The sequence below is a fragment of the Schistocerca serialis genome, chromosome 5 (assembly GCF_023864345.2).
Source record: "Schistocerca serialis cubense isolate TAMUIC-IGC-003099 chromosome 5, iqSchSeri2.2, whole genome shotgun sequence".
Lineage (NCBI taxonomy): Eukaryota > Metazoa > Arthropoda > Insecta > Orthoptera > Acrididae > Schistocerca > Schistocerca serialis.
Window position 1 is genome coordinate 1,825,388 of NC_064642.1, and position 23,355 is coordinate 1,848,742.

At 41.6% G+C, this 23,355-nt stretch overlaps 2 protein-coding genes across 5 annotated transcripts in view; one reads left to right on the forward strand and one right to left on the reverse strand.

Moving 5' to 3' along the window:
- Positions 1–23,355, forward strand: part of LOC126481554 (uncharacterized) — a 148,904-nt gene that overhangs the window by 37,052 nt on the left and 88,497 nt on the right. For 3 of the 4 annotated variants that reach the window (XM_050105394.1, XM_050105395.1, XM_050105396.1), the window contains exons 2-3: positions 16,259–16,348; positions 17,456–17,658. In XM_050105394.1, coding sequence (XP_049961351.1) covers positions 16,273–16,348; positions 17,456–17,658 — 279 coding nt within the window. In that variant the 5' untranslated portion in view covers positions 16,259–16,272. Of the gene's footprint in view, positions 1–16,257; positions 16,349–17,455; positions 17,659–23,355 lie in introns of all 4 variants that reach the window. The other variant, XM_050105393.1, reaches the window with a different exon arrangement.
- Positions 3,429–14,916, reverse strand: LOC126481108 (muscle M-line assembly protein unc-89-like). Its single transcript, XM_050104631.1, has 4 exons — positions 14,827–14,916; positions 12,368–12,964; positions 11,679–12,290; positions 3,429–3,494 (listed from the first exon to the last, which is right to left on the reverse strand). Exons 1-4 carry the CDS (start codon positions 14,914–14,916, stop codon positions 3,429–3,431), a joined length of 1,365 nt encoding a protein of 454 aa, XP_049960588.1.

Genomic DNA, 23,355 nt, shown 5'->3' on the forward strand with positions numbered 1-23,355 from the left:
CTTAACTCTATGGCACAAGTCAAGAAATCTGCAGCCTGCATGATCACAGAGCCATCTGAGCCTCTGATTCAGACCCTACACTCAGCTCTGTGCAGGAGGTCTATAGTAGGCCCTCCCAACAGCGATAGAAATGGCGATTTCCATCTATGTCTACCAGAAGGACTGGCAGTCTTTTCCACTTCATAAAGCTGCTGGAAGCCAAAGACAGAGTCTCTCCTTATCCAAAGTGCAGCCGCCGTGAATCCCAATCAGCAGTTTTTGTGTAATTAATGTATCACATTTTTGTCACCCTTCGTTTGCCAATATAAAATAGATAATATTCAATGAATAATATACATTGACTAGGAGTGATGGGTACACTTATGACCTGTTAAAATTGAGTATAGTCTCGATATGATCATTAATTTTAATATCCACAAAGTTGATATACTGTATATTACTCTTTACCATGTAGGTTGCACCTGATGACGGATCTTTAGGCCGTGAAACCAGTTGTGTGTTAATGAAACAAGAATTTTACCAGTTGTTAGTAGAATTCTTCTTATATTATGCCTTTCAATAGTTGCGGATGCCTAGTACTTTATAATTTTTTCTATAGGGTGGACTGACTGGTAAAGAATGCCTTATATAGCACCTACTGTGTACAGTGTTGTCAGCCCTTTGCACACAATAATTGCATAGACTGATATATGCACTTGAAAGCCAACACAGTAGCCAATCCGATATGGTAGGATCACTGTACACCGTTTTGATAGAGCCCTCTGACAACACAGGGATTACACTTCTCATATCCAGTCTCTTAACTCCCCAAGTGTGCCAAGGAGTAGATGTCCATCTTCCTGAGGCATCAGGACTCCCTGCAACAGCTGTTATGCCAGGTGACCCCTCTGTGCCTGTGTGGCACCCAGGCGGAGAGTCCTCAGTCAGAGCAGATGGCATGAAGGTGGGCGTTTCGCGTGGGAAATGTATCACATTGAACCAACACAATTGCCATTCTGATTTGGTTGTCTCAACAGATAGATTTCAAAACGATTTTTCAGATAACACTACCAGGTACAAAATTTATTGACTACTTATTTAATTCCAAAACATTTGGAGGTTACACTTCGTCAGACTTGTCATTAGGCTACAGTGGCAGTACAAAAATATTTAACACAAGTCCGCATAGATATTACAGTCTTTTTTGTATAATCGTGGCATGTACTGTTGTTTTCTGTGTTTTTGTGATATGGCTGTCTCGTTATGATGCATTCAGGAACCCCCATTTCGTTGGCTCTTTTGTTGATAGCCAGTGTCGACAAACTTCTCAAGATGACATGAGACCCCATTACACAAACAACTCAGCAGTCCAAGGTAGGGGCGAGGGACAAGCCAGATGACTTTTAGTAAAATGACTTAGTCAGTACATGGTGTTACTAAGCTGATAGATACTTTTACGGTGACAAAACAATTATTTTTTGTGAAACACACAGAAGACAAATTTGGATAGGTTGACTCACTGGGAAAAATGTGCAATGGATCACTATTAATGTCCCCTCTGCTGCACAATCTCAAGCTCTTCAGCCATTTTAATGACTGTGGCTGTTGTCCCACATAAACTTTTAATATGGCGCAAGGAGTTATATTTCACAGAGATCTGAATTCCAGACTGATGAAGATATGAGATAATTTAGAATAGTGAGGCATACAAAAAGGTCTGGGGGATAAGAGAAAAGGTGTAGATGCTTTTATCATAGCATTTGAAGGAAATGACCTCCCACAAAAAGTTAAAGTTAAGGTTTACAGGCATGATGTGAAACCTCATCTCCCACTGTCCACGAGGTGTTTCCAGTATTTAGGCTTTGGTCATATGTCATCCTGCTGCACAGCAGACCCAAAATGTGGAAACTGCGGACGATCACTCTACGAAGGGCATCCTTGAGAGTAACCCTCTTTGTGTGTCGATTATACAGAACACCATTGTCTACGTTCAATGGTTTCACAGTATTTAAAAGAGAAAAGAAAGTCCAAGAATATAAATCATGTCATCGCCTGTTATATACTGAGGAAATAAATAAATATGAATGCCTGCACTCAGTCAGCATGATTATGCAGAAGTCACTGCTGTCGGGCCCCCACCTCCCCACCACTACAGTTTTTTCGAAACCAGGTCTACCACTGCCCTCCACTCTCGCGGTTCCCACGACACCATCTTTGGGAATCACTTTACACAACTGGCTGGAGAAGCAGGCAGCTTCCTCTTCTGGTACTTATCAGTGATAGGGCTCCTCTCTGGGGCTTCTCCCCCCAGAAACCCACAGATCAAAAGCCTAACACCAGCCAGTGGCTGAAGGTGCCATGGCCTTTGGGTCCCAGGGGTGCTCACTCTTTATCTGTTCCCACGCCTGTAGCAGATAAGACCTTGCAAGAATTTCGGCCACCAATAGTTGTGAAAGAGAAGGAAAAGAAGAATTGGGAGAAGGCTGCTCTAGTGACGATGGATCCCCACAAGCTATTGTTCATAGATATTGTCCCGCACGCTCCATTGACTGTGGTCTCAGGATGTGACCGGCCCTCCTGGTTCTTTCACACCTAACCAGGACATCCTCAGTGTGATGACCCAGTGGAACAGTAGTGGATACTATTGTCACCCACCTGAACTGTTACAGCAAATTTCTTCTTATTGTGCAGTCTGTATTGATCTCTAAGAAACTGCTTTCAGTGATGACCATTCCCCAATGCCCCACCATTACTGTGCATTCTACTAGAATTGTACTGGTCCTGGGAGGGCAATTGGAGGGGTCTGTACATGGGTTCCACAGATGTAGTCAGCTAGTGGCTTCCCCTTCATATCAAGCTGGAATCAAGAGCAGTGTGAGTGCAGACTACCCGAGCAATCACCATTTGTACTATTTATTTACCTTCAGGTAGGGCATGTATTTCTTGAGATGATCACCTTTATCCAACAGCTCTGTCCTCCTCTTATCCTACTTCAGGATTTCAGTGCCTACCACCCCATGTGTGGGAGTAACACTACATCTGTTAGGCCTCCTGTTTGACCAGCTTCTTTCCAGTCATGATCTGTGTTTGTCAGTGACGGCACTGCCATGCATTTTGTGCCACCCAAGGCACATTTTCACTATTGTCCGTACGATTTCTTCCCTGAATCTTTTGGCTTTTCTGCAATGGTTGTTACAAGATGATCTTTGTGACAGTAATAACTTTCTGGTTATCCTGTCACTACCTAGTCACATGCACCCCTAGAACTGCTGTTCACCTTTCTACAGACTCAGTCCCCTGCTGGCTGGTGCCATGTTGGACCAAATACAGTGCAAAAGCTAATCAGGATCATCAAGAGCCATGCAGCATCTCAAGTGAAATCGGTCAGGGATAAACCTCCATACTTTAACCTGTCCGATTAAGCACAGTAGGAAGAAATGTTGGGAGCATTACTTCTCCTTCCTGGGGATGCACGCCTTTTCATCCCATGTATGGGGCAAGGTCTGTTGTTCTGCCTATGCACAGTTATTATTTGTTTACTTGCTGTGGCTTAGTATGGTTAAATGGAAAAGAGAGAAAAGAGAAAGCACATATTTCTAATATGTATGAGAATTAGATACACATCTTTTGACATGACCCCATGCACAGAAATCCATGGGATTTAAATCCGGAGACCTTGGAGACCGTGTTACAGACCCTCCTCTACCTACCCAAAACACGTCTGAGTCAGAAGCCGGCGCACTCATGAATGAAAATGTGCTGGAGCACTGTCATGCATGAATCAAATGTTAGAGTTGATCCATTGGGACATCATCATATGCATCTGGAAGTACAGTCCGCAGAAACCGTATGTACTGCTGTCAGATTAGTCTCTGAGATAGGAAGTGTGGTCCAGTTATGTGGTCTGTGAGCTCTCCTGCCCAGACGTTCAATGAATAACTGTGCTGATGTCGTGTAACAATATTATGAAAAGGAAAGTTGCTACTCACCATATACCGGAGATGCTGAGTCGCAGATAGGCACAACAAAAAGACACTTACAATTATAGCTTTCAGCCATTAAGGCCTTCGTCAACAATAGACAGACATACTCGTCCGTGTGCCCCCCCCCCCCCCCCCCCCCACACACACACACAAATACAGCTCACATACATTGTGTGTGTGTGTGTGTGTGTGTGTGTGTGTGTGTGTGTGTGTCTAATTGTTGATGAAGGCCTTAATGGCCGAAAGTTTTAATTGTGAGAGTCTTTTTGTTGTGCCTATCTGTGACTCAGCATGTCGGCTATATGGTTAGCAGCAACTTTCCTTCTCATAATATTGTTACATTCCATCCTGGATTTTCCATTGTTTGATTCTTGCTGCTGACGTCGTGATACAAGTGTTTCATTAGAATTGACATCAGCCCAAATGTGACACCATAGTTAAAAATACCATCACGGGTAAGTCCAACCTCATCTGTGACAAGAATACTGCTTACAAACAGGAGATTCAGGGTACACTGTTGTAGCACTCATTGGCAGAAATTTTCTCTAGGAGGGAAGTCTGCATTGTTGATGACTCGCACTCGCCGGAGATGATACGGATAGAGTACTTGCCGATGTAAAATGAGCCACACACTGCTATGACTCAGGATACGTTCTTGGGTAGCAACCTTCCTTGTTGAAGTACTCAGACATTTGCGTACAATGTGTAACATCCTCTCCTCAACAATGGGCGTTATGGGTCTGGGTCGTTCTTCTCATATGTGGTGTGCAAAAACACCCAGTTTCTCTAAGGCACTGATGTAACCAGCTAAATGTACACGTGTTGGGCTGGCTGTGGAGAGAAAAAGCTGCTTCATACAAATCGTGCAGCCTAAAGGGCACTGCCGTCCGCTTTGCCATATATGAAGTGCATGTCAGCATGCTCTTCATTGATGTCACCTCTGTCCATGGTGCCTTCACATTCGTAACTGATTGTGAGGCCATTACGGCACAGTGCACAGAGGGGGAAAGGGAAGCAGTTGCACATGCACGGACAGACAGTCGATCCCAAACCTTGAGATACCATCGTAAGTACCACGGTATCTAGGGATGTTTACAGTTGGTTCCTAACTCGAATTAACGCAACACCTCAGCAGCTGTTGATTTGTGGACCCACATTTATTGGGTCTTTTTAGCTACATTGGGCTGTACTTGCCATGCGTGAATTATTGACCATCACTTCTGAAACACCCTGTATGTTTACATCATTTAAATTAAAAACATGTAACCTATACAGTGCGTACGGAAATTGCCATTGGGGACTGCTGGAACTTGTAGAGGGGAGCTCCACAGTCACGCCTGCTGACAGTGAGGGTGCCCTTTCTCAGTGCTGTGCGTAATTGTGGTGAAAAGGGTATACGATGGAGTCAGATCTTGTGGAGAATGATCTTGATAATGGCAGCAAGCAGCTCTTCCGTTACTGTAAGTTTCACCATTCAGAAGGATCAAGTCAGTGAATTCAGCAAATGTGTACTCAACCGTGTTGCTCTAACACTCACCTACACATGAATGAGGCTCAAACCAGTTAAGAGAGGTAGGATAGACATCAGCCAATCCGATGTAACCACACCCCACCATGATGACTTCCTTGTTGCATCCCCACCTAGCAAACTTATTTTCAAACAGCTGTGGCTCGGAAACCGTATGTTTCCAGACGTGGTTTCCTATTCAGAGTATTATGTACTCACTCTCCTCTATTAATTCCTAGAAGTTTGTAACAGGAATTTCTGAACAGCCTGAATGTTTATTACACTAATCTATAGAAATTTGAAGTAAATTGGTTGAGTACTCTTATACATTTTTGCTAACAAAACATATATTGTGTGTTTATACGTAGGTTGGAACTTAAATAGTGGCAACACTGCTGTGGAGACACTATGCAATGGAATCTACTATTGTCGCTGATATCACACGTTTTTGACATACCTACCTTACCTCCGAGCAAATGGACTCGCCCGTCTCACGTCACCGGCGAACGCACAATCGAGGGAAACACAGTCACTTGTGAGTGAGTGGTCTAATGTAACAGTGTCACTGTGTTTTCATAACAGGAACAACGGAGTTGGATCAAGATTGATTGTACCAGAGGTCGTACGGCACGACATTGTCATCGAGGTCTTCGAGAGGCCTGTGGGGAATCGGCATTGCCGTACAGAAAAGTGGCACTTTGGATAAAAGCCTTCAACAAAGGTCGGCAGACTGTGGCGGACATGCATTGGACGGGTCTCCAGTGTCTCTGAAGTAGTAGTGCACGCTGTTGCCACATTAGCGGATAGTGATCGACGCCATACGATTCATGAGCCCACCCACGAAACTGAATTAGCGCATATGACAGTGCTTTGTATCCTGAAGGAATGCCTGGGCCTGCGAAAAATTGCATCGTGATGGGTTCCGCATGACTTGACGGAAATGCAGAAATGGATGCGTTACGACGCTGCTCAGGTGCACCTGGAGCACTATGAGCGCAAAGGAGAGGCTGTCTTACACTGTATCATAACACTGGATGTGACATGGACCACATCGTAAGAGCCAAAACAGAAACGCCAATCTAACGAATGGCATCATTATGGGCCGCCGCGAAAGTCGAAAGTGTGTCAGAGCCCCAGTATGGTGAAAGTTATGGTGATTCTGTCCACAACTGTGGTGGTGTTATCCTAATGCACTACGTTCCTCCACGGCAGAGCGTCGATGCACAGTATTACTCTTCGTTTTTGGAGCATCACCTGTGACCAGCTTTGCAAGAGAAACGGTGACACTTTCTGTGCAACCCTGCCATCATTTTGCGCGACAATGCGCGGGCACATACAGCACAAGCTGTGGCTGCTGTGTTGGGTTGATGGGACTGGGAAGTACTGTACCATCCTCCATACTCCCCAGCCTTAAGTCATTGTGACTTTGATTTGATTCTGAAGATGAAGGCACCACTTCGTGGCATTCGCTTCAGAACTGTTCCAGGGATTTGACAGACAGTAGATCGCTCCATTCGCACCATCAACAGTATAGGCTCTGGTAACTGTATACTATGCCTTCCACATCGGCAGCAACGGGTTCTACACAACGCTAGTGACCACTTTGAAGGACAGTAACAGGTGCAAACATGTAACTCTTTTGTATCGATTGTAAATAAATAGTTTCCAATATTTAAGTTCCAACCCTCGTATAATGTATGAATGTTTACAGTCTTATTTATATGGATGTAGGCCCTAAATGTTTGTACAAAATCGTAAAGCTTCGAAAGTTCCTTACCAGTTGCTTGACATTTTGACATAACATTGCATTCGAATACAGGTAGTTTCATATCGGTTCAATGCAGAAATGTGACAATTCTAAACTAACTACCTCAGATTTCTTTCAAATATGGTGCATCCAATTATCCAGATAAGAGATGTAAAACCATCAGTTTCCAGAGGTACCCAATTTTGAAGAAAGTTACAGGTCTGCAAAGTTGATTGTGTTAAATTTATATGCGCCTCTCTCAACATAAATTACTATCTCTGGTTCTAATCCAGATACAGGAATGAAAAGCTAATGATCAGAGCTTTTTATTGATCTGCAACATGGCCAGTTTCCAAGAAGCTTCGCATTCGAGGTCACTGACCTTAACTTTTGTCCTTGAATATCTCGAAACACTTCATCTTCAATACCTTTGCAAAAGCATATTTTGTCAGCATTGGCAAACTATCAAAAGCTAGAAGGTAACACACAAATATGAAACACAAATTATTAAAAAGTACAGTTCATAAGCAGAACAATGAAAATAATCAATTTTTGACAATATAATTGGATAGATAAAAAAAATGTAATCACCAAGCGCGCGCACACACACGCACACATATGAATGTGTGTTACAGACTTATGAAGAAACACTTGAAGCACAGGACAGCTTCTTGGATCAACAGTAACCATCTCCATCATTCATGGTACCCGCCAAACACTGAGACTTGTTTCATCAGAAGATATGAAACTCGTGCAAGTCTTGATCCAGCAACACCAACTAGAATGACATACACTCTCCCTGCTTTGTATCTGGGGGACATTAACAATTTAATTGGAGACTTGTGAGAAGAGATTTTGCAACATTTTATAACCTTTTCATTCAAGCTATGTTGTAAATGGTTCATAAAACCACTTCAATAATGTAAACTATATTTTTGTACAACTCTACTTATGAACTATATTGTAATTTTTCACGGGTCGTGCAGTAAAGCCATGTCATGTTGGATGTTTGTTTATTACTTCTTTACCACTAACTCGATTCGCAACACATTTTGCAGACAATATTCATATATATCACGGAATGTGCCTATAAACATATATATGATTGTATGACACATTTCTCGGGAGTAAAATGCCATAAATACTCAAATGTGTGAAAAACAGCCATGCTATACATGAAATTTTAATTTATTACCTATTTACTACGAAATCTATTTGCAACACATTTCATAGGTAGTATCCATGTATAGCACTGGGTGTATTTGCAAAATTATATCAGCATATAGCACATAGTTCAGGAGATGTGACATAAACAATTACCTGTGTGAAAATGAAACTGCAGGGCGAAATTCGCTAGAGATACATGCGAAATATGTATATACATATGAGTGAAATATGTTAAATAAATCTGACAAATGTGTATGTGAGCAAAGATGTCGGTAAAACGTTTTTCCTAAACCCCTGGATTACTTACTGTCTGGGAAGAAATACTGTGACGATAAGAACCAACAACATCCAATTGGATTGAGGGTGATAATTTGAGAGAAGGGGAGGAGGAGATGGATGGAGAGAGGGGGAAGGAGAAATGGAGGGAGAAAGGAAAGAGGTGGACAGAGAACGGGAAGAGGAGGAGATGGGTAGAGGGACGGGGAGTAGGAAAGGGACAGAGTAAGGGGAAAAGGGGGAGGAGATGAAGGTGGGGAAGAAGAGGATGGGTAGGGGAGGAGAGGATGGACTTATAGGGGGAGGATTAGCTGGACAGAGTGAATGCGGACTGGGAGGAGATGGACTGGGAGAGTGGAGAGGAGGAGATTAGTAAATACAAGACTCGAGTAAATACACACACAGGCAACATTGGGTACACACAGCTGTTACCATGTAAACGATGCTAGTATCCCTGGATGCAAAAGGCCTGTACAGTATTGTCCCAAAAAAGAAACTGTTGAAATTATTAGACATTGTCTGCTAAACCATAATAAATTAGTAATGCAAAATATACAGAACAAATTGAATTTTAAGGTTTTGTTTTAGCTTCCAAGTGCTTTTATTTTCACTGAGAAAATATATTATCATAAACATGGACTTGCTGATATTTTAGCAGATATTTCTGAGAATGATTTAGAATGCATTTTTTTTTCCTCCAAGTTTCCATAGCTGAAACTATAAACCATTTATTACAATTATGCAGAATGTGTGAGGATGGGTCTTTAGGTGAACATCAGGGGTAGTTGTGTCATAAAATAAAATCTGATAAAATCCATTGGGCTGTTATAACCATAAATGGAAACAGATGGCACACCTAGGGAATCCACCATCTGTTTGAAGGTGGCCATTACGGCAAGAGTTCTGAACGGAATGTAGGAGAACAGGAGAGGAATGTGTGGCTGATCAGAAGCTAGACGAGGATAGGGCGAGGTCTCTGTCAAACTCTCGGCCATCCATGCTTGAGACGACTGCACGACCCTTTCCAGTACTTTTGTTGGTTGAAGATCATAACTGACATTCCACAGAGGTGTCCCTCAATCAGCAATCCTCACCTGTGAACCACACTTAGACCAGCACTGTGGGCTGTGAGCAATCTTCACAACAACCAACTCAAAGCACATAAGTCTTGAAAATTTTTGTGTTAAATAATTCATCCCTACGTATGCAGCTGAAACTATCTTCAAAACAACAAATACAGCAGAAATTGACAGGATACTAAAAATAGAAAGAAGAATAATTGGGACATGTATAAAAAAACAGTGTAAAATAAATGGACATTGGAGAATAGCATCAAATGAAACAGTATATAAGAAAATAGAACCAGTCATGACCAGGAAGAAACGCATCTCATTCTTTGGACATTGTGGAATAGCAAGAGCAACATTAAATGGATCACAGAAATTAAAGAAGATAAAGAAGAACTCCAAATTACAGTAGATGACCTAAAAAACAAGACAGAGAAAACCAGAATACTGCAAGACCCGCTAACCAGACTACAAATGAAAATCAATAAAAGGAGTACAGGAAGAGTGATCTCAGATGAAGAAAGAAAGAAAATATCTGAAAAAATTAAGAAATATTGGGCAGACAGAAGAGCAAAACACCTTTCATATAAGAATAGACTCTTACAATTATATTACCTAAATATCATATTAAGTTATTGTTGACCCAAATTGTGTCCCTGTGTAACAACTTGTTTACAACTTTGTTTTTTTGACTAGAGGGGTCCAATGAAGGCCATAAAATAAATAATAATAAAATCATCCCTACACTCTCCAAACAGGTGACCCCTGCACAAAATGTTATGTCCATGTTATTTTATTACTAATAGAGGGTGACACTAATGAGGTTAACACCTTTGCTGCCCAAGCAATAGGCAGCATGCATCCAAAAACCAAGTTTACTATAGAACTACGAGGAGGGAACACCATTAACTATTACAGTGTCACCTTGGGTTTAATTGTTGCTTGTACTTAAATGTGTACTACATCCAAGTGCATAAACTGTCTCATCAGGTGTTCTCATGATTTCCGTAAATAATTTGGTAGGCATTTGCAGTTGTGGACCAGACCTGCTACTAGGCTCTGGTCTGCCATGCTAATCATTCTTCTTCATCTGGCAATTATACTTGGAGTTGGAAGAGAGGCTGTTCTTGTTCTAATGTCACCAAATCAGCAAATACCCAGCTGTCAGTTTAACTTGTACATTCTTCAACATCATAAACAACATTTTACATTAACATCTTTCAGAACAACTGATTAGTATCACAGTTTCCAGAACAGACTATGTTCCCTACGTGACAGATCACCACCTAAGGTCCAAATCAACCCCGTTTCATACCTTTGCCCAGCAAAGAAGCTAGTTGCTGTAATAGGACATCCTCCTCCCACATTACCTTTCTGTACAAAAATGGCAAATACCAGAAATATTTTCGGATCTTAAAATTATCCCAGCTGTTTAAATGAATTTCATTTGATTTTGTATACTATGAATTATATTTCAGGCTAAAATATATAAATAGAAATTAATTTATTAGAATAGCTATGTACTCCCTCTGTATGTAGAGTTGAAATTACTTTTATTTTAGAAACATTTGAAATTACGAAATACCTGTCATCCTTAAAATTCCTATTATTATTTATTCAATCTGATGCTAATTATTAAATTCATTTCTGGACTCATTTATAAAATAATGGTATAACTTGGTGAAGATTCTTTTGTCAAGAAAGTTTGTAAGCTCTTTTGTTTTTTGTAAGCTCTTTTGTTTTTTGTAAGCTCTTTTGTTTTTTGGCGAGCTCTTTTGTTTTTTGGCGAGCTCTTTTGTTTTTTGGCGAGCTCTTTTGTTTTTTGGCGAGCTCTTTTGTTTTTTGGCGAGCTCTTTTGTTTTTTGGCGAGCTCTTTTGTTTTTTGGCGAGCTCTTTTGTTTTTTGGCGAGCTCTTTTGTTTTTTGGCGAGCTCTTTTGGTTTTTTGGCGAGCTCTTTTGGTGAGCTCTTTTGGTTTTTTGGCGAGCTCTTTTGGTTTTTTGGCGAGCTCTTTTGGTTTTTTGGCGAGCTCTTTTGGTTTTTTGGCGAGCTCTTTTGGTTTTTTGGCGAGCTCTTTTGGTTTTTTGGCGAGCTCTTTTGGTTTTTTGGCGAGCTCTTTTGGTTTTTTGGCGAGCTCTTTTGGTTTTTTGGCGAGCTCTTTTGGTTTTTTGGCGAGCTCTTTTGGTTTTTTGGCGAGCTCTTTTGGTTTTTTGGCGAGCTCTTTTGGTTTTTTGGCGAGCTCTTTTGGTTTTTTGGCGAGCTCTTTTGGTTTTTTGGCGAGCTCTTTTGGTTTTTTGGCGAGCTCTTTTGGTTTTTTGGCGAGCTCTTTTGGTTTTTTGGCGAGCTCTTTTGGTTTTTTGGCGAGCTCTTTTGGTTTTTTGGCGAGCTCTTTTGGTTTTTTGGCGAGCTCTTTTGGTTTTTTGGCGAGCTCTTTTGGTTTTTTGGCGAGCTCTTTGGGTTTTTTGGCGAGCTCTTTTGGTTTTTTGGCGAGCTCTTTTGGTTTTTTGGCGAGCTCTTTTGGCGAGCTCTTTTGGCGAGCTCTTTTGGCGAGCTCTTTTGGCGAGCTCTTTTGGCGAGCTCTTTTGGCGAGCTCTTTTGGCGAGCTCTTTTGGCGAGCTCTTTTGGCGAGCTCTTTTGGCGAGCTCTTTTGGCGGGCTCTTTTGGCGGGCTCTTTTGGCGAGCTCTTTTGGCGGGCTCTTTTGGCGGGCTCTTTTGGCGAGCTCTTTTGGCGGGCTCTTTTGGTTTTTTGGCGGGCTCTTTTGGTTTTTTGGCGGGCTCTTTTGGTTTTTTGGCGGGCTCTTTTGGTTTTTTGGCGGGCTCTTTTGGTTTTTTGGCGGGCTCTTTTGGTTTTTTGGCGGGCTCTTTTGGTTTTTTGGCGGGCTCTTTTGGTTTTTTGGCGGGCTCTTTTGGTTTTTTGGCGAGCTCTTTTGGTTTTTTGGCGAGCTCTTTTGGTTTTTTGGCGAGCTCTTTTGGTTTTTTGGCGAGCTCTTTTGGTTTTTTGGCGAGCTCTTTTGGTTTTTTGGCGAGCTCTTTTGGTTTTTTGGCGAGCTCTTTTGGTTTTTTGGCGAGCTCTTTTGGTTTTTTGGCGAGCTCTTTTGGTTTTTTGGCGAGCTCTTTTGGTTTTTTGGCGAGCTCTTTTGGTTTTTTGGCGAGCTCTTTTGGTTTTTTGGCGAGCTCTTTTGGTTTTTTGGCGAGCTCTTTTGGTTTTTTGGCGAGCTCTTTTGGTTTTTTTGGCGAGCTCTTTTGGTTTTTTTGGCGAGCTCTTTTGGTTTTTTTGGCGAGCTCTTTTGGTTTTTTTGGCGAGCTCTTTTGGTTTTTTTGGCGAGCTCTTTTGGTTTTTTTGGCGAGCTCTTTTGGTTTTTTTGGCGAGCTCTTTTGGTTTTTTTGGCGAGCTCTTTTGGTTTTTTTGGCGAGCTCTTTTGGTTTTTTTGGCGAGCTCTTTTGGTTTTTTTGGCGAGCTCTTTTGGTTTTTTTGGCGAGCTCTTTCGGTTTTTTTGGCGAGCTCTTTCGGTTTTTTTGGCGAGCTCTTTCGGTTTTTTTGGCGAGCTCTTTCGGTTTTTTTGGCGAGCTCTTTCGGTTTTTTTGGCGAGCTCTTTCGGTTTTTTTGGCGAGCTCTTTCGGTTTTTTTGGCGAGCTCTTTCGGTTTTTTTGGCGAGCTCTTTCGGTTTTTTTGGCGAGCTCTTTCGGTTTTTTTGGCGAGCTCTTTCGGTTTTTTTGGCGAGCTCTTTCGGTTTTTTTGGCGAGCTCTTTCGGTTTTTTTGGCGAGCTCTTTCGGTTTTTTTGGCGAGCTCTTTCGGTTTTTTGGCGAGCTCTTTCGGTTTTTTTGGCGAGCTCTTTCGGTTTGTTTGGCGAGCTCTTTCGGTTTGTTTGGCGAGCTCTTTCGGTTTGTTTGGCGAGCTCTTTCGGTTTGTTTGGCGAGCTCTTTCGGTTTGTTTGGCGAGCTCTTTCGGTTTGTTTGGCGAGCTCTTTCGGTTTGTTTGGCGAGCTCTTTCGGTTTGTTTGGCGAGCTCTTTCGGTTTGTTTGGCGAGCTCTTTCGGTTTGTTTGGCGAGCTCTTTCGGTTTGTTTGGCGAGCTCTTTCGGTTTGTTTGGCGAGCTCTTTCGGTTTGTTTGGCGAGCTCTTTCGGTTTTTTTGGCGAGCTCTTTCGGTTTTTTTGGCGAGCTCTTTCGGTTTTTTTGGCGAGCTCTTTCGGTTTTTTTGGCGAGCTCTTTCGGTTTTTTTGGCGAGCTCTTTCGGTTTTTTGGCGAGCTCTTTCGGTTTTTTGGCGAGCTCTTTCGGTTTTTTGGCGAGCTCTTTCGGTTTTTTGGCGAGCTCTTTCGGTTTTTTGGCGAGCTCTTTGGAATATTGTTAGTACTGCAGAATATAGTAGTAGTGGACATGCCTCTGATGGAATTCGACGTATTTTTATGATTGGCAATAACAATGTGAATTTGTGTTTTAAAGTGGAGATTGTAAAGCCAGTGTAACATAGAAGAAGGGGATAAAATAAAAAAGTCATAAAAACAGAAATATTTTATTGCATTTCGTACAATTCTGTAACTGTCAAATGTGTGTAGGTTTACGATAGTGACTAATGTAGCTAAGTTTAACAGTATCCCTGCTAACAGGATGACACTGCTGGCATTATGGCCTTAAGTTTATGCCATATTTTAAATAGTTGTGATGATTTTAAGCTGAATTTGTGTGGTTTTTGACAATGCAACAATGGCTACACTATATTAAGACATTTTAAAACAGATACGCCTATTCATAATTCAAGAACATGTTTTCCACTTGTTTGAGAGTAACACTTTTGATTATGGCATACTTTATTATTTTAATATGTAGAGTGTCCATTGATTGTATTTGGTTTTTCCATTTTTTTACTGCAGATATGAAGATGACCATCACTGACTGAAACAGGTGGTCTAAGGGTCAGAAAGTTTTGTGATCATTTATTCTACAACTTCTGGGTCACTATTTTATTTGTGAATGTCACAACTTGTGATACCTTCAAACATCTGCCACTTTAGGTCTATCATCATCTCCTTGAGCTCCAATGGTTCGAACAAAACTGTGACCATTTGCACTCCCTTCTTTGTATTCCTTGACTATGGGGTTACACAAGTATTTTGTAAACAACGCTTCAGTAATTGTTCAGCCAAGCATTTTATCCCAATTGTGTTGTCATCTGTCACAATAGCATCTGCCATCTTACTTCTGAAGTTGCAGTTGTCCATGTGCAGTTGACATAGGCTGACACCTGGTAAGTCACAATAACTGTAAAAAATCCTTATGTTGTTGATGGTGCAACAGAAAACAGAAGACTTATGATAATGGTGAGAAAGTATATAACATGTTGGGATGCACTACTGACTCTAATGTTACTTTACCACTCGGGGAATGAATACAGATGCTATTGCTCTATTCTTTACATTCATACATTCATTGATGAGTTTCATACTTTCTACCAAGGTAATGAGTAGTATCTATGGCAATAGTATGTATGGCATACCATACACTGTATCTCTCTCTCTTCTGTACTTTTTATAAGGCTTTAAATGAGAGTGATAAGTCTTAATTGTCATGTCAAAAAAAGGACCTGATCTACATGGAAATCCTTATGCCACAGTACATTAGCACACTGCTAGAGGACACACAATAAAATGACACAACCTATTGATAAAGTGTGGTATCACGAAGTAATTTATTTTTGGCAGCAATGTGAAACTAATTTCAGATGACTTCTTTAGCCATCTAAATTGACCCAACAGCTGCAACATTTCCACTGCTGCCAAAAGCAAGTTACCTCATGATACCTCACTTTACCAGTGGAATCGGACCGTTTTGTTTTGCCGTGTAGTTCTACGTTATTGTACTGTGAAACAGGAATTTTAGTGTGCACTAGGACTGAAAAAATGTACCTGGAATAAAAACAAAAATAATTCATGAATTTATTTGTTTGTTAATTTTTATTGTTATTTTTGTGGTGATAGTGAAAACTTCATCAGAACTGCTAGTAAGAGTGGCTGATTCTGAAACCTGAAGTTTGTATCAAACATCTTGTCACCTACAATGTGTTTGATATTTAAATGTAGTGTATATCACTTGCTGATAGCTCAAGTTCAAGTTTTATTTGACAAGATGAAAGTTTGTAGTAAAGATTGATAAGGGAATTTGTGTTTGGGAGGATAGGTAAGTACAGGGCATATGCAGAGGTGTACAACACATACGCTGCTTTGGACATGTTGCTGGGCTGGGCACAAAGGAGTACAAGTCACTGTTGTAATGTATGATTTAAACTTATTATGTGAATCATACTGATGCATGCTAACATCTCCTTTGTATTTGTACAAACAAAATTCTAAAACTGTTAATAATAACATAGTTTGTCTTACTGATATCAGAATCTTCTATTTTTTGTCATGGAAATGATCACTTGCATGAGATAAGTCATTGCTGTTATCTTTTATACCGACATGACTTTTTGGAGGCCTGAATGTTAGTAGGACCTACTGGTACTCTCAAGCAAATAAGCATATTCTCTGTTCACAGTTGCTGAAGTTAAAATGGATCAAGTTAAACAGATGATTATAGCGTGCATCGTATCGCGCAAAGGTGGTGTGCCTGTAACAGAAATAGATAGTAAGTAATATTATTTTTTGATTTCTCATTACTTGTAAATGTGTGGTGTGAAATAGGTACAGCATGACTTAAGTGAAATAAGTGCATTGCAGTGATGGCAGCACTATGCTGTGTTGTGGTACACTGCAAGAGGAGAAAGATGTTAGGTTTTATCCAAAATGGAGAAATAATGATAATATTTCGTAGTTGGTAGTTTTCTCATTCAGAGTAGTCTTAGAAATGTATTGGAAACAAACACACTGAAGGTAAGTCTGTTAGCAAAAAGTTATATAAATTCTAGAATGAATTCTTATATTTATTTCTCATACATGGTTTTGTTAAATTGCTCAGCAAACCTCAGTGTACTATTCATGTTTCAACGTAGTTGAGGCCGAATTCGGTGTAAGTCCAAAAAGTCTATTGAAACCACATTTTTCCAAATTAGTGTAAATGAGCAACAAAAATAAAATTTCCTATGAAAATCCATAGTAAGGCAGTTCCAGTGAACGTGAAATGTGAATTGTGTTCCACATTACGCAATTTGTCAAACGTCTGTGTAACAAGAAATTGTTTTATACATTATGAGACGGTACTGGGGATGAGAAAAAAGTAAAAGGAAAATCCGTGGTAGAAAGAAAAACACAAGTATATTTGCTAAAAACTGAAGCTCAGCAGTTGTATAACTTCACACAGGTTGTGATATTGGATTACACTTTTTATAGTTAGATTCAGCCTGGGTAGTGAAGAAAGGAAAGGAAATGGAAGAGTTACAAAGATAAATTTAGTTTTTAGAAAATATGAACTTATATTCAAACAATGAGTACTACACATTTAATTAATATTGTATTTAAAGTTAATAGTGGTCATGAGTGCATAAAAATGAATGGCACAAGTAAGCTGGATGCTGAAAAACCATTAAAATTAGGTAATATTCAGATTTGTGTGTGTTTAAATGGTACCTGAACTTCAGATGACTGGACAGTCATCAGGTGACTAGATGTACAGATACAACACAAACTAATTGTTCAACTGATATTGTTTGCAGTATTATGCGAAACTGGCTCTGGTTTTTCTAGCAACACTATGCTTTAATTTCATTCATTTATTTTCTTGTTTTTAAAATTTCAGATGAATACAGACAGCTTGTGGGAACGAAGATTCCTTATGCGAAATATGGTTTCCCGTCACTAGAAGGTTTAATTCAAAGCATTGCGGAAATAATTATGGTTCATAATACAGATGGGTCTTTAGTATTAAAGGCAAGGGATACTAAGACATCTCACATAGCTTCACTAGTAGAAGGGCAGAAAAAAACAGGAAATGCACGCAAGGTAAATGTTGCCAAATTTAGCCAGTAATAGTAGGAGTAACATTATTATGCATCTTAAGAACTCTGATTTTCTAGTCAATCATTATATGATATTTATAACAATGAAAATAATCAGTTATTGATATATATAATGTAAGTGGACAGGTAAAAAAAATCGACTCACCAGTCGGTAGCAGGGACACACACACACACACACACACACACACACACACACACACACACACACACACACACACACAAACGAATTTAAAGCTCTGAGTAGCCACACAAAATTTTGTTTCATTTCAGAACCAGTGGCTCCTTTTGTTGGAAGAGCTGAAGGGGAAGGAAGAGGGTTGACAGAAAAGTACTGGAAGGACTTAGGGAAAGGGGTACAGTTCAGAAAAGTCACTCAGAACGCCGGGTCAGGGAAGACAATCAGTCTTTCCCTCCTTTCCTTCTCATCCCGTTCGGTAAGTCTCCCCTGACCCGGGGTTCTAGGTGACTATTCTAAACTGTACCAAGTCCTTTCCCATCAGCCCTCTTCCTTACCCTTCAACTCTTCCACCGTAAGAAGGAGCCACTGGCTCTGAGAGCTTGTGAAAGTTAAATCCTTTTGTGTGTGTGTGTGTGTGTGTGTGTGTGTGTGTGTGTGTGTGTGTGTGTGTGTGTCCCTGCCACCACTTGGTGAGTAGATTTTTTTATCTGTCCATTATACGAATTGTGTATTTCATTCATCTGTATAATAATTTGTTCTCTCTCAAATTATTTCAGTTGAGATGATTAGTTTTGTAAATGAAAACTGAATAAATGCTAAATTAAGGAAAGAGATGGAACACTAGAAATCTGCCTCCCCCCCTCCTCCCTCTCTCTCTCTCTCTCTCTCTCTCTCTCTCTCTCTCTCTCTCTCTCACACACACACACACACACACACACACACACACACACATACACACACACACACACACACACAGATTTAATTTGTGTGGCCTCATTGTGTTACTGTTGTTCGAGAATAGCTGTTGTTTATTAGAGCACTTGCCAATACTCTCACGGAAACTCCTATCTGAGAGCTATTAATCAGTTGACATGGCACCTGGAAACTAAGTTTATTCTTTTTGGTATTATCACATGAAAGATTGTTCTGATCACACTTCCTGTTATAATTCCCATTATTTACAGGATAAAATGTTCACTACAAGTTCTTATATCGTATACAGTATGCATGTAGGACATGCAATACAAAAATCAGAAGAAAGCATTAAAAAATTGTGTTGACATCTTTCCATAGGTGTCGGGGCTCCATTCTCATATCCTCCCTACCCTTGTGGTGTCAGGGGCTAGAATAGACCCATGGCCCTTCTGTGCCTGTTGTAAGAGTTGCTACTAGGAGTCTTTTTATTTGGTCACAGTTTTACCTTGGTATTTTAACAGTAGTTTGGACTTCGGAAGGTTTTTACTATTTTTTCTTTCTTTAATACTGTTGCCCTCACCTTTTTTGGCTTTTTAAATTCTGGTTCCCATTTTGGCTTTGGCCCCCCACTTTCCAAATTTTACAGAAGTGTGGGCTGTTTGGGTAAGTACACCTTACTGTGGTGCATTTACTCTCTACTGTGTGCTGTTATCTTTTGCACCTACTAATCAAGTGGATCTACACCTGCACCCAAAATCCGACGCAGTAGCCAGTCCATCATGGTGGGGTTGTCATGTACCCTCTCATTGGTAGCCCCTGCCACAGCATGGATTGCATTGCTGATGTCTGAGCTGTAACCTCCCTGTGCTAGTCAAGGAGGAGGTGCCTATCAACTTCGGGGTACCAGTATTCTGGACAACGGTAATTGTGCCAGGCAGCCTTTGCCTTTGGCGTGGTGGTGCCCACGGCAAAGCCTCCAAACAGAGTGAGTGGCATTGGGGTGGATAATTCACAATGAAATGGCCCAAAACTTAATGGTGGCCACAGTCGGGAACAGCGATTCTAATACAGAGAGTTACAATCCTGTAGCATTTCCATCTTTGACCATGCCTCAAGACGAGAGCCAGGGAAGAAGAAATAGAAGTGCACCGAGTTCTTGGTTTGTTTGGAGAGGTTGCAGCAATAGAGAAGATGAGAAATTGCTCTTTGGTGATCGGCACATTGTACGCCAACCAATCACAGGCACTTCAGGCCTGTTGAAAGATAGGAGATATACCAGTCACCATTTCTTCTTATAACAAGCTGAGTAGAAGTCACGATGTTATCTTCCATCAGAACATGATGCTAGAAACTGATGAAAAGCTAGTCGTACTAATCTGCTGCAACGTGGAGTTCATTTTGTTCGCCACATCCAGAAGGTATCCGAAGATAATAAAGTGGACATTGGAACTTTTATCCTGGCTTTTGACGGCAACATTTTCATGAGAAGGTTAAGGTTCTGGTTTTGTAGGTGTGATGTCGGGCCTTATTTTCCTCCTCTGCTGAGATGTTTTAGGTGCCATAGGTTCAGACATGTCCTCCTGCTGTTCTAATGGGTCTATCTGTCGAGCATGTGGACGGTCATCCCATGTGGGCAGCTTTTGTGACCAACCCCCTCAATGTGTCAACTGTCCAGAACCATGCCCTCCTCATTCAACTGAGTGCTCTGTGTTCAAGGGAAAAGAAAATTAAAGAGTTTAAATTACTTGACTGCCTGTCTTGTCAAGATGCAAAGAAAAAGTTTGAAAAACCTCATCCGACTGATACAGCCTCAAATTTTGCGACTGTTGGCACAGTCCATACATCATGCAGTAACGAGGTCTCGCAAGACACCACCTGGAACTGGTCATATTCCAAGCCTGCCCCACAGTTGGGGGAGAGAATGTCAGCTCCCAAGCCCCCTACCCCTGCAGTATTCGTGGTTCCCATGCCATTGGTATGGCCAGAGATGCCTAGTCATCTTCTGGTGTTGTCATGGATGAGTACACCTGTCAAGGTGCTCCCTCTCAAGACAAGGACCAACAGCCACAGGCTGTGGGCCAAGAAGAGTATGGTCCCCTTTACTCCCAGAAGATAAAATGAGGAAATCTTCACATAAATCAAAGTCTCACAAAAATAACAGAAAAAAAGTAGTACTTTCTGAGGCTTCAGATGTCCGCTCCCCACCCCTGCAAATATTGAACCTATGCACCTTGACGACGGATCCCTCAATCGGGTGGACTGTGACCTGGTAGCGAAGTAATCGCATCCATCTTCTCCATTCGCCACTGTCTCAGACCTGACTCCAACGCTCATTCAAAGAAACTGTAATGGCTACTATTGCCATCTGACAGAACTCTGTCATTTACTGGCCATTATTCCATAATTGGCCTAGCGCTTCAGGAAACACGATTCATATCAACACATTACCCTGCTCTGAAAAACTATTAACCGTACTGTACAACCGCGTTATGTTGAGTGTCCAGTGGGGTTTGTACCCTCATTCACTCTCATATATTCAGTGAGCAGGTGTCCCTTACCACTGAACTAGAGTTCATGACCATTAGTGTCTACCTGTCACTTTGGATGACAATCTGCAATGTTTGTCCGCCCCAGACGGACCTTTCCATTATCACAAGCTGTTATAGTTAGTGGAACAGCTACCTCCTCCCTTCCTCTTGCGGGGCGCAGTAAAGCTCTTAATCCTCTGTCCAGCATCTACTCAAGTCCCTCAGAGACCAGGTATTAGAACACTTCTTTCAGAATTGGAATTCTGCCTACACAGCCTTGCTGCAACACATTTCAGTGCAGCCCACAGAACATAGGTAGCTATTGATCTCACAGTTTGCAGCCTGAATTTCTCACCCCTGATTGTCAGCGGCACGTCCATTGCGATCTTCATGACAGTGACCATTTTCCTATTGTTCTCTCCCTCTCCACTCACAGAGATCAGGAACGTGCTCCACGTTAGTCACTTCAGAAAGATGACTGGCAGGCTTTCTCCTCTGCAGCCACTTTTGCAGCCAGTCGTGCGACAGATGTCGACAAAGTGGTACAGGATACTATTGATACTGTTATTCATGCTGCTGCAACAATGGTACCCTACTACTGCGGCACATTCTGACAACCACTGGTGCCACAGTGGTCTGAAGGTATAGTCACATCCATCGGGGAACACCGCAGGGTGCTACAAAGCTCAAGTGCCATCTGTCTATGGATAATTTAATAGCATTCAAGATACTAGGGGTGAAAGCATGGTTTTTAATAAAGAAATGGAAGCAGGAGTGTGTGGAGCAATACATATAATCTATGCAATCCCACAGCCCATTGTCCCAAATATGGAATACACTCCGTCACATTTGCGACCATCCACCACCCACAGCACTTCCTGGCATCCTGCACTGATCCCTTGGTACTTGCTGAATGCAGTACCATTCTCATTTCCTGACCCTGAAACACCTCATCATGTGCTACCCACTATTCTTCTACACACACAGTTCTTTGTCATACAACATCCCTTTCAGCAAATGGGAGTCTCACAGTGCTTTGGTGGAGTGTCGAGATACGTCCCCTGGACCCAACAAAATTCACAACCAAATGCTAAAATGTCTTTGTGCTGATAGCATGAAACATATCCTCAGTCTTTTTCATTGTATTTGACGGGGAGGAGAACTTCCCTCTCAATGGTTAGAAGGTATTATTATTCCTGTTCTGAAACTGGGAAAGAACCCACATTTTTAACTAACTACCAGCCAATCTCTGATAAATGGGCTGCATAAGTTATTTGAGCATATGATCAACCGCTGTATTTGGTGATTCCTTGAAGCTGAAGGGCATATATCACAATTTCAATGTGGCTTCCGAGCTTCCCAGTACACCACAAATCATCTGGTTCATCTGAACTCTGCAGTGCACAGTGCTTTCACACCTCGACAACTGTGTTCTTTCACCTACGCAAGACATAAGATACCAGCTGGTGACATCACTTACTATCTACACTGCATTAGGGGGTTTCTGGGGCAGTTAACCCATTTTTATCCAGAGTTTCCCAGCTCTCCAATATTCTTGGGTCTGGATAGCTTTGACTCTCAGCAGCCAGTATATGCAAGAAAGTGGAGTCCTTTAGGGACTGGTTCTGAGCGTAATACTGTTCGCTATTACCATCAGTGGTATCATAAATGCAGCGGGCCCCACAGTCTCCGCGTTGCCATATGTAGATGATCTTTGCCTGTACTACACAGCCGCGTCGCTGTGAACCACTGAGCGCTAGCTGGAGAATACGTGACTGGGCACTGAATTGTGGCTATCAATTTTCTCTTGCAAATCATGAGTTCTGCATTTTTGCCGACTCTGGATCAGAAAATTATCTTGGTGAGCAATTACTTGAAGTCGCTGAAACTTTTCAATTAGATATTTTTATTATACAACAAGCTAACTTGGCTGCGACATGTCCACCGGCTCGAGATCGAGATAACTTGCACGAAGAAGCTAACTGCCCTCCATGGGACACGGACTGCATAGTTACGAGATTTTACAAAGCGCTGGTTTTATCCCGCTTGGAATATGGATGTGTTGGTTATGGGTCAGCAGCACTGTGTGTACTGAGCTTGCTGGATCCTGTTCACCACACTGGTGTGCGGTTGGCAACGAGGGCCTTCCGTATGAGCCCTGCTGACAGCCTCCTGGCAGAAGCCGGTGTCCCACCACTGTGGGTTAGCTGACAGCAGCTTCTGGCTAATTACACAATCACAGTCTGTCAGATGCCCACTCACCCACGTCAGTCAACTC

Excerpts from the sequence above, each read along its gene's own strand:
- LOC126481108 (XM_050104631.1), bottom strand. The coding sequence starts at position 14,916 with ATGGCAGATGCTATTGTGACAGATGACAACACAATTGGGATAAAATGC. Across the intron at positions 12,965-14,826 it reads GTTGTTTACAAAATACTTGT|AGCTCGCCAAAAAAACCAAA; the intron begins GTAACCCCATAG and ends AAAAACCAAAAG. Across the intron at positions 12,291-12,367 it reads CAAAAGAGCCCGCCAAAAGA|AGCTCGCCAAAAGAGCTCGC; the intron begins GCTCGCCAAAAG and ends GCTCGCCAAAAG.